This window comes from Molossus molossus, unplaced genomic scaffold (assembly GCF_014108415.1).
Source record: "Molossus molossus isolate mMolMol1 unplaced genomic scaffold, mMolMol1.p scaffold_m16_p_17, whole genome shotgun sequence".
Classification (NCBI taxonomy): Eukaryota; Metazoa; Chordata; class Mammalia; order Chiroptera; family Molossidae; genus Molossus; species Molossus molossus.
This window is the reverse complement of record NW_023425352.1, coordinates 25,925,335-25,935,941: the sequence shown is the minus strand read 5'-3', so window position 1 is coordinate 25,935,941 and position 10,607 is coordinate 25,925,335. Positions and strand designations below refer to the sequence as shown.

The following is a 10,607-nucleotide window of genomic DNA, read 5'->3' as shown; positions in this document are numbered from 1 at the left end:
TGGTTGGGCATTGTCCTATGCACGGAAAGGTTGCTGAATTTTCCCAGTCAGGGCACAAGCCTGGCTTGCAGGCTTGATCCCCGCTAGAGGGCGTTCAGGAGGCGCTGATTAATGCTCCACTCTCACATCGATATTTCTCTCCCTCTCCCTTCTTACTCTCTAAAAAAAAAAGGGAATTAAGGCAGCCTCAGCAGACTGGTGGGCCAGAAGATGGAGGAGGGGAAAAGAAAAGAGGGCCTTTGAGCAAGAGGGGACAGGAATGACAGCAGAGGCCAAGGGAAGGGGTGGCTGTGCTGTGCTGGCACTTCTCGTGGGTGTGTCCTGGTAGGGCAGTGGGGAGGCTGCCCAGAGATCATCCAGTCCTCCTGCCTCTCACTCAGAAGTGGCACCGTGTCCATTTGTGGATGTGTGTTCCGCATGGCGTTAGATGGACTGGGGCCTTAGGGCCTGCGTTAGCCAGGGAGTGTCCTGGGGATGGTAGGGGTGGGTGCTTGCTGTGGGCCAGCTCCATCCTTGGCCCTGCTCTGCCATCAGCTGCAGTGACACCATGTGAGTTGCCATAGGGGCATTCCTCCAAGCCTTTCTGTGCTGCTTTACTCATCTGTAAAATGGGCATGATGGTGACATTGCCTTGTAGGGCCACTGTGAGGGTTAAATGAGATAGTCCATGTGAGGTTGGAGTGCAGTGTCTGGCGCATAGTGAGGTTCAGTAAACGCCACCTCATTACCATCATCCTGGCAGTCTTCCGAGAAAGAAGAAACAACTGCCCTGGGTGGCTTAGAACAGTGATTTTTTTTTTTTAACTATACCAAAGAATAGTCTTAGATTGTTATTCAGGAAAGAATCTCAGAGAGTGGCCAGAGTGTAGTTGGAGTAAGGAGAGTCAGTACCATTTTATTTTGGGAAAATGAAAACAATGCCAAATGCTGGTGAAATGCAGAATAGTGCAAGTATTTTGCAGGGCGTGGGATACAGGCCGTGAGAAACAGTTCCCATCGTCCGAGGTCCATAGCTCCAGAGAAGGGAAGCTGGGAGGCACCTCCTTGTCTCACGTGGTCATGTGAGGGCCTCAGTGACAGCAGGTCAGGGATGGACCTCTTTACAGTGCAGGTACCACGAGGGAAAGGAAACCACAGACGGGTTGTCAGGACTGGATTGTGCCTTACAGTTGGCTGGCTGGGGTCAACAGTGAGGAGAGGGTTGAATGTGGGGTGGCCTGGAAGACAGACTGTTCATTGCAGCATTGAATGCCTGTTTGAAAGATTCTTTCCAGTTCTCAAGCACCCAGGAGGAAGGCACAGAAGCCAGGTTCAGTGACAGCCCTGCTGCCTGCTGGGGCAGACCCGGGATGGGCTGCCAGCTCCCACAGCCTGCCCATCTTTCCGTGGTTTGGTCGTGGTGGGGAGCAGCCTCTAGTGGCCCTGGGCCTTGTACTGGCTGTGCTTTCTAGGATCTTTGTGGTCCTTGATCACCATCGATGCTGAAGCCAAACAAAGCTCTATTTTCATTCCCTTGTCTCCATGGAACCTTCGAGGCCACCCTCTCGAGGGCCCCTGGCTCCAGCATCCTACCGTGGTGGCCCTCAGATCATGAAATGCCTATGTTTATTGAGCACTTGTGCCAGGCAACATGCTGAGCACATTATCGTTTAAATCTTATGGAAGTCCCCCAAGCTAATCCTGTTATTTATCCCATTTACCGAGGGTTATATGAAGGCCCTGGGAGGTTAAATAACCTGCCCCAGGCCACATAGCTCGGAAGCCACTGGGCCAGGACGGTAATTGTGCCACAGGTACCTATAGAGGCCTCATAAGAGAACTTTGGGAGAACAGCAATCCTGACTGTCCCCTTCCCCTGTTCTGCCTTGCCCCCACCAGCTTCGGAGCCACTGAGCTAGCAGGAAAGGACTTCCCACCCCAGCCCTAACAAAGTGGGCTCAGCCTCCAGGGGAACAGAGGCAGCCTTGTGGTAGGAGCTCACCCCACTCCGCCAGCTCCCAGCACCCCCCCCCTTCCTTGGCTGGGTCTGTTTTAACACCCAGAGCAGCACATTCCATTCTCTGGTACAACTGGGGGCTGGGGACTCCGGATTCCCCTGGCCGCCTGCTCTTTTCACGGCCCCAGTAGAGCCCGCTGTCTGGGTTGGGACACTGGGTCCCAGCCACACACATTCCAGCAGCAACCACCCCCCACGTTGTATTTCCCAAGGAGTGAACTTTAGCTAGGATTACAGCCGACTAAACAGTTGTGGGATGTGAGCTTCCTTTGTGGGACCCAAGAGGCTGAATGCTGATGGGGCTGAGAGAGGAGTGGGTCAGGGTGGGCTGCTCTGGGAGTCTCGAGAAAAGCCACAGTCTGAGGCTGGCTCCTCTGCTGCTGTCGGGGTTCTTGGAGTGGGGTTGGGAGAGGGCTCCCAGAAATCTTCCTGTGCGGCGGGGGGCAGGAGCCTGGCTGCCTGTCACCCTCTGGCCTTCCTTGGCTCAGATCCTAGCACCACCGCCGCATACAAGCTGTGTGACCTTCAACAAGTTCCTTGCCCTCTCTGAGCCTCAGCCACCTCATCGTTAAAATGGGGACAATAACAGTACCTACCTCAAGGGCTGTGGGGCAGCTTAAGTTAGAATGTTAAAATGCTTTGAGTAGGGCCTGCCACCCAGCATAGGCGGACACTTATTGATCACTGGTATTATATGTCTTTCCCCCTATATTGGCTTACACACCACTGGGGATGTATTTTCTGAAGCAAAAGTCCAAATGTAGGTTCCATGCCCCTTCTGAAAGTGACAGCTCTGGCTTTTAGATAAACGGCTCCTGTCTTCTCATCAGTAGTTGGTTAACAAGTCAATTCGGGATTTCTTGAGCAGTATTTATGTGCGGGCACTGTGCTGGGTAATGGCCTTTGGTTCATAAAAATACTGATTACCATTTAATGAGCACCTTCCAAATGCTGGACATTGTTTCCAGGTACTTTTCATACATTTTCCCACATAACACTCAGTTACCTTGTGAAGTAGACATTTTACAGCTGGGCTGTGTTCCCAATGTCACACGGCCACTGTTACAGGATTAGAACCCAGAACTGGGCTTTACCACCTTTTCTCGCCTGATTCTGAGTGTTCAGCAGCCTCCCCCACCTTCCTGCACTCTATCAGAACTCTGATTTTGTACCCCGCTGAAATGCTTGACTTCCTCTGCTCCCTTGCAACTAGGGGTGAGCACGTGACTTGGTCCTGGCTGGTGAGCTAGAAGTGGAAATCTACCATGTGGGACATGTTGGGAAATTACCGTTTCCCTGATCAAAAGAGCCAGAGGCAGCTGACATGCTTTTGCCATTAGCCCTTCCATACCTTGCTGCCTGAGTGGCCCAGAAGCTGGGAGGAGGAGGCACCATCTTATAACCATGAGCACAAAAGCCACCCCCTGGCAGAGCAGGGAGACAGGATGGGTCTGGGACATGGACCTTTCCCCTGCCCGCCTCCACTGGAGAAGCCCCACTGTTTCTCGGCATTTCTGTTCCACGCAGTCAGAGGCTGTCCTGGATGCCCGCTGACAGCGCCCGCTGCCTGCTGCAGACCAGCCAGGAGGGAGCGCTGTGGCTAAGGAAATGAAGGGTGGGCTCCAGGGCCTCCGTGGGCTCTGGGAGGGTTCGTCTTGGTCCCAGGGAAGAAATTGCTGAGGGTCTGACAGCAGATATTGGGGACAGAACCGTGGAGAGCAGGCCTGGTCCCTTTGTGCGGGTGGGTAAGAAGTGCTTCTGGGGCTGGGCTAAGGGAGCCTCTCCCTGCCTGCTCCCTCTCTTGGCTGCCAGCACCTGACAGAGGTCAGTATTGTGCTCTAGCCAGAAGAGGCACAGTCCTGTATGTTCAGTGGAAAAATAATCCCTGATCCTGGTTGACCATAGAAGTGTCCGTAAACATTTGGTCAGGGTAGGAGGCTGGGAGACAAGGGGCGGATTCAGGGAGCCAGGTGGGCCGGGCAGGCTTTGGGCAAGGGTGGGTGGCGGTGGCTTCCTCAGAGGTGAGGAGAAACAAGCAGGCCTCTGCTGCTCCTGACCTGTGGTGAGGCCACCTGATGGCCCGAGGAGGTGATTTACGGGCAGACTGTCAGACCACCTGTTAGCTCACCCTGGCCCCACAGCAAGAACTCAGGCCCCTGGACTCCTCGTTTCTCTGAGGCAACATGCTCCCCTGAGAGCCACGGGAGCCAAGATGGTCTCACCTCCCAGGATTGTGGTTCCATTGTTTTACTGTGATGGAGGAGCCAGACCATGGCTGGCCTCGGCACCCCTGCTGCACCCTCACTGGTGTCCCCAGCTCCCTGCTCTGGGCACATCTGCCCTGTCCCTCAGTATCTGCTGATGGACTTCCCCCCCTTTCTGGGCACCACCTCTTCCAAATGCTGGACATTTGGTAACAGCCTGTTGCCTCCGTTTCGGGGCTGGTCCCCTCCCTGTCCCATCCAGCTCGAGGGAGCAGCCTCCATCTGCTCTGAGTTGACAGAGAAGCCCCTCAAGCATGATAGCTGGTCCCCTCTCTGCCTGCAGGACCAACACCCTTCCAAGCCCGAGGAAACCTCAGCCCCTCGCCCTCCTCCTGCCTTAGCTGTGGGCTTATGCAGATACCTAGATGGAGGTTCTCAACCCGGGGTTGCAAACCACCCCAGGGAGCATGGTGAAATGCTGATTTCTGAACACCCTCCAGAGATTGGGATTTAATTGTTTAGAGTGAGGTCCGGGGTTTTGTAGAAGCTCCTTCGATGATTGGAAGCTTTATGTGTTAAACTAGATTCTGACACTGCAGGTGTGGGTGGGCCTAACCTTCTACTTCATGCGGATGCTCTGGTCCAGGGACCACGCTGAGAGACCGCTGCCCTGCCCTCATCTCCGACAGGGCAGGGCCCGTGTGTGGGGGTGTCAGTGCTGGAAGCGCAGGAGCGACACGTTCAGGCCTCCGGCCCTTCTGAGTGGTACCGTGGCCCAGCCTTCTTGGGCTCCTTGGAGCAGGCATGGCTGGAGTTTGCAGACCATGGGGGTGTTCTGACCGTGGGAGTAGGCTGGGGAACTTGGCATCTCTGTCCCTCCTCAGGGGCAAAGACGGTCATTTCCACCCATCATTAGTGGGAGGGACTAGGGTGACCCTTGTAGTGTGCTCTTGGGGCATTGTGCCCAGACACGACATTGCTCTTAGTCATTCTGAGTCTGTCTGTGTGGACAGGCCATGGGCTATGGCAAGGGCCTCTGGCTAAAGGTCCCTTCTGAACCTCTGGGGAACTGCCTGACAAAGAAATCACCTGATCAAAACCAACTGTTGTTTTCTTTGATTTAATTAAAAACTTTAAAAAATTGAAAAACCAAACCTACGTGCATCAGTCTAGTACCTGTGGCCTTGTAGCAGTAGCAATAATTTACTTGTTGTCAAGGTAAAAGGGGCACGTGGGGGCTGAGGAATGAATCCAAGGAGTGAGCCTATGAGAGGGGGTCTAGGCTGGGCTTCTCTCCAGCTCTGGGGGAAGGGAACTGACAGAGATGGGACAGTGGGGAGGTGTGGCTAGAGGGTACTGTGACCCTAGTGCCTTTCCTTTGGGGGCTAGGAGAAGACACATGAAGGGGCAGTGGGGGTGGAGAACTGTCCTCCAGTAGCTCAGCCTCATATCAAGACCCCTCTCCAAGGCCTCACCAGCAGCAGAGGGGAGCTGACATCATGGTCCCCTCCAGAAACCCCCGGGGCCACTCACAGCCCCTCCACCCTTCCCTCCATCTCTCTTCCCTGCCTACTCTCTGAGACCCTGGGGGTCCCCCCAAAAGAGAATGCCTTATTTCTAAGAGAGGAAGCCTCAGACACCCCAGAAGACCTTGGTCAAGGACTCCATGCCCATCCCTTGGAGCCTGCGCTGGGATTCAGGGCCAGGCCAGGGGGCAGGAGGTGACAGTGCGCCCCAAGGCAGGGACAGAGGGCAAGGCACAGCTGGCTGGTGGGGCCGGGAGGGGCGCTGTTCAGTGGGGCTCAGCAGCCCCGTAGAAGAAGGGGTAGTAGAGGGAGCAGGGGTAGGAGAACATGAATTTGACAGCGAACTTCATCTCCTTATTCTTCTTGTCCCAGCGGTAGACGGCCATGAGCAACAGCTGTCCATCCACCTTGCGGCCCATGACCAGGAAGCTGCCAGCCAGGCTGTCCAGCTGCGGGCAGGGGCAGCCCGCGCCATTCTTCATATGCAGCACCAGCCTCTTGGTGTCCTTGCGCTTCAGGGGGCCCGGCTTGAGCAGCTTCTTCTTTTTCTGGGCTCCAATCAGCTTCCGGTCTCCGTTCTCTATCTTGATCTCCTTGATGCGCATTTTGACCACTGTGTGGGGGTGGACAGAGGACAAAATGAGGATGGTCAGGTTTGCTCAGGATGCTGTGCCTGTCACAAGCCTGGGGCTCGGAGAGGTGGGGCTTATTATACCCGAACATTTTAATATTTATGAAGCTCCCATAATGTGTTGGACTTTCACAGACTTTATCACATTTTATCCTGCAGGTACGGGTGAGGGGTGAAATGAGCCTCTATTCTAGGGAGAAGCCAGAGAATAAATTTTCCACACAGGGAAGGAAATAGTTATAAAATCTCTTCCCTCCTTTCTCCCTTTCCCCCTACCTCCTCATTTTCTCTCTTGGATACACAAACACCTTGCTATGGTGGTATTCTCTTTCCAAACAGACTAGTGCCATGAAAGAGCTGCTGAAGTAAGGATTTCTTTGCTCTCTCTCTTTTATGGACAGGGAGGCCAAGACACAAAACAGGAGCCGACTTGGCGAAGATCACAAGCTAGGCTGTGTGGTCCACACAGGAGCCAGGGCCTGACTGCACTTGGCTCAGCTGCCCCAGGACTGGGGAGGCTCCAGGATGAAGCTGTGGCACAGGTGACCACAGCTCCCATGGCCAGAGTGCCTCAGGGACTCGGCAGAGGACCCCAGGGACAAGGGGGCTGCACTTTCGTCCTGGAGTCCATCTCTCCCCACTTGCTGCCCCATCCATCTCGGAACTAAGCCTGCACCCCCAGAGAGAACCCAGCCCGAGAGGCCCCCGTGTGGATAGTGCCAAGGGAGCACTGCAGGAGCCCAGGGCAGGGATGGTATCTGAGGTTGTGGACCATGGCCTGAAGTCCCTGAGATGACAAAAACGAGGGGCATGTCTCTGCTGGGAGGGTGCATGGTTATCATCAGTCCAAAAGGGTCCATAAAGCAGAAACAGTGATGGGTGTGGGCATGTGTTCATATGTGTGTGTGTCAAGGAGGAGGGGCAGGGGTGGCCTCGTGGGCTCCACACTCACCAAAGTCACTGGAGCACATCTGCTCCATGAGGCCGTCGGCATTGTGCTCCATCTCACACTGGGCGCAGATCTTGGTCACTGAAGAGAGAAGCAAGGGCGGGGTCGAGGGAGGCTGGTGTGGGGACCAGAGTCCAAAGAGCCACTCACGGTGCAGGCTTGCCCACTGACCAGCCACCTCCCTGTGCCCAGCCCCCACTTCCTTATCAGGAAATGGGGGAATGATGGCACCTGCTCACTGAGTAGTTGTGAATATGAAAGGAGATAAGACTGTGCAGGGACAAAACTGCCCATGGGCACGATTGTCCATGACCCCAGCAGATGCAGCCATGATGTGCACTGTTTTCTTCTAAATTTTATTTCACTTAATCCTCAGTCTATGAAGTAAGTAATTCTTTATTTTTTAAAAAAAGGAAACTCAGGTCCAGAGCACTACCCAAGTCTGCAAAGCTGTGAGAACTGAGCTTAGTCGCCCCTCAGGATTGGTGACTCCAGGCTCGTGCTGGGTGGGGGTGTTTGTGGGTCTTCGTGGGTCCAGGCGTATGGGTAGACAAGTGACGCTGACAGGGCAAGGACTGTGGGAGAGGAGCACCCACTCTTCTAGAGTGGGAGGCCTTAGCACTGCCAGGATTTCTGATTTTTAAAGGAAGCCAAAATTCTCGATTTTTATATGACATATTCTGAGTTTGTCTGATACACTCAGGCTACTGGTCCTGAGGCAACTGCACAGCAACTGACCCCTGCTCTCCTATGTCTCTGTCTCCAGGTGGCCGCCCCAACATGGGGGAAAAGGGGCTCAAAGAGGGTGGGAGTGCAAGGGTAGGGGCCAGGGGTTTTCGAGCCCGGGACTTCCCTGCCTTCCAGACTGAATGGTTGGGCTCTAAGAAAACTGGAAAAAGAACCAGATTGGATCCCTGCTGGGGACTAGGCTGTCTCTTCGCTTTCATGTTCCATTTTCAACCCGTGGATGGTGGAGGGGGAGGGATTTCCCTTCTCTTGACACTCTGCAGCCACAGGACCACCACCCAACCTTGACTCTCTCAGGAGAGGGCATGGTGTGTAGGGCTGAAGACTATATTGGTGAGGTTAGCCCTGGCAGGGGTGGGGCATCCTGGGGGGTGAGGGTGGCATGCTGCGGTCCAGTTGCTCTTTGGGGACCAGGTCAGATAGGAAAAAAGGAGAGCTGTCCTGCACTTTGGGGAAATTCCAGTGTCAGGGGTTCCTTAGACTCTCCTATTAACTGCCTGGGCAAAGCTTTCCTGCTAAATGCCAGGGTTTATCCTCCTGTCTGGTGCCATCTGGGGGTTACTCTGCCTGGAAGGAGCTGGGAAGATGAGGGAAGGTGAAAGGGATGCAGAGTGACGGGAGGCTGAGACCAAGCAGGAAGTAGGGGTCATGGGACTTGGTGGGTGGGAGGCAGCACCCAGGATGTCACAGGTTTCAGGAACCTGGGGGAAACCGATGCTCAAAATTAAGCAACTCCCGGAAGGGGCAGAGCCTGGCAATATTCTCTTTCTTCTGCACTGAGCCTTGCCTAAGGTCTCCCAGTCTGGGGGATTGGGAAGAGAGTGGGAAAATAGGGTTCCCAGGAACAGAAAATGGGGAAATGTAAATCATAGCCCAGGTATGCACTTAGCTCCCGGTCTTTCACGATATCCCTTCTATCAGCCCTCTTCTCCTCCCAAGGTCCCCAAACCGGGTGGGGACCCTTGCCTGGGTACCGTGGGGTCCAGGGTTGTGGGGGAGGTGAAAGGCATTGTTTAGCGACCCCCAACATTCTTGGGCTGAAAGAAGCAATAAGGCATTTATCAGGATGTCCTAGGATGAGGGGACAGTACTGGGGCCATCCCAGGGATTCCAGCGGCTGGGGAAGGTGGGCGCTGCGAGGGAAGCCTGGAGGGTTTGGGGAACCGAGTTGAAATGGGGAGCAGTGGGAATGTCCACAGCCGCAGGGAGGCACTACTTCGGCAGTCCACGGGTTGATGGGAAGGCTGGAAGGCTGTGGGAGACAATCCCCCAGGGTGCTCAAGGCTAGTGAATTTGGTGTGTGTGTGTACAGGGGTTGACACCTCTGGGGGGCTCACAGAGCTGTGCTAAGGGGATGGGGGAGCGGCATCCGTCGGGGGCCCAGCTCGCGGTGCACCCAGGGCCATCGGAGCGCGAGGGGGCTGCGGTGGCGGCGCTACCTGGAGGCGCGGTGGCGGGCAGGTGCCCGAACTGCACAGCGATGCAGAGGTCGTTGTCCAGGGGAAACTTGTGGCAGTGCAGCATCTCGGGCCAGGGGAAGCCGTAGGCCTCCATGAGCGGCGCGCAGCCGGCGCGCACGGCCTCGCACAGCGAGCGGCACGGGTAGATGGGCTGGTCGAGGCAGACCGGCGCGAAGAGCGAGCAGAGGAAGACCTGCGTGTCCGAGTGGCAGCGCTTGGCCAGTAGCGGCAGCCAGCTGCTCGCCTGCTGCTTCACCTCGGCCAGGCTCTCGTGCTCCAGCAGGTTGGGCAGCCGCATGCGCTTGTAGCCCACGGTGTGGCAGAGCGGCAGGTCGGCGGGGATGTCGAGGCACTTGGGCGGTTTGGAGTACGAGCGTCCGTGCAGCGGCTCGGTCTGCCAGCCGTAGTAGTCGTACTCCTGACCGCGCGACGGCGCCCAGTGCAGCGCCCCCAACAGCAGCGCCAGCGCGGCCGCCCGCGCGCCCCCCGCCACCGCCCGCATGGCTGCGCGGTCCCCGCCGCTCGGTGCACGGCGCCCGCAGCTGCCCCGCGTGCTCCCGCCGCCACGACGCTCCCCTCCGGCCACCGCAGCCGAAGTCGTCAGAGCGGGTGGCCGATTTCGCTCCCCTCCGGGGCGCACCGAGTGGGATCCTGGCACCTCCCACCTCGGGGCTCCAGCCCGGCCTCGACGCGCGCCCCAGCCAATCTCCGGCAGCCCGCCCCCGCCCCAAGGCCGCAGGGAGGCAGGGTGGAGCCCTATTGGCCCCTCCCAGCGGCCCCGCCCCTCCCGCCCAGCGCCGGCTCACGCCCCTCTCCCGCTCCCCGGCTCCCCTGCCGCTGCCCGGGTCTCCCCTCACGCCTCTCCTTGAGGCTCCTCACCTCTCTCCACATTTTCCTCGCCCTCGCCTTCTCCATCCTTCCTCCTTATCTCTCAGCCTCAGCCTCTCCTGTTCCTTTTCTCACTCACTTCGTTTGCTTATCTCTCCGTCTCGGCCTTTCCCCCTCCTCTCTGTTTTCTCTTCCCCGACACCTCCGTTCTCCCTTCTCCCTGCAGGAGGCTCCTGGCTGCCCACACCCTCCTGGTTCAGGCGGCC

General features: G+C 56.6%; 1 protein-coding gene across 1 annotated transcript; it reads right to left on the bottom strand.

Moving 5' to 3' along the window:
- Window positions 1-5,912: 5,912 nt before the first annotated feature.
- SFRP5 (secreted frizzled related protein 5) lies at window positions 5,913-10,168 on the bottom strand. Its single transcript, XM_036265379.1, has 3 exons — window positions 9,493-10,168; window positions 7,310-7,387; window positions 5,913-6,339 (listed from the first exon to the last, which is right to left on the bottom strand). The coding sequence occupies exons 1-3, from the start codon at window positions 10,013-10,015 to the stop codon at window positions 5,993-5,995; spliced, it is 948 nt and encodes a 315-aa protein (XP_036121272.1). The 5' UTR covers window positions 10,016-10,168; the 3' UTR covers window positions 5,913-5,992.
- Window positions 10,169-10,607: the final 439 nt, after the last annotated feature.

Coding starts and splice junctions, on each gene's coding strand:
- SFRP5 (XM_036265379.1), bottom strand. CDS start 10,015: ATGCGGGCGGTGGCGGGGGGCGCGCGGGCGGCCGCGCTGGCGCTGCTG. Junction 7,388..9,492: donor GCCCGCCACCGCGCCTCCAG/GTAGCGCCGCCA, acceptor TTCTCTCTTCAG/TGACCAAGATCTGCGCCCAG. Junction 6,340..7,309: donor GATGTGCTCCAGTGACTTTG/GTGAGTGTGGAG, acceptor ACCCCCACACAG/TGGTCAAAATGCGCATCAAG.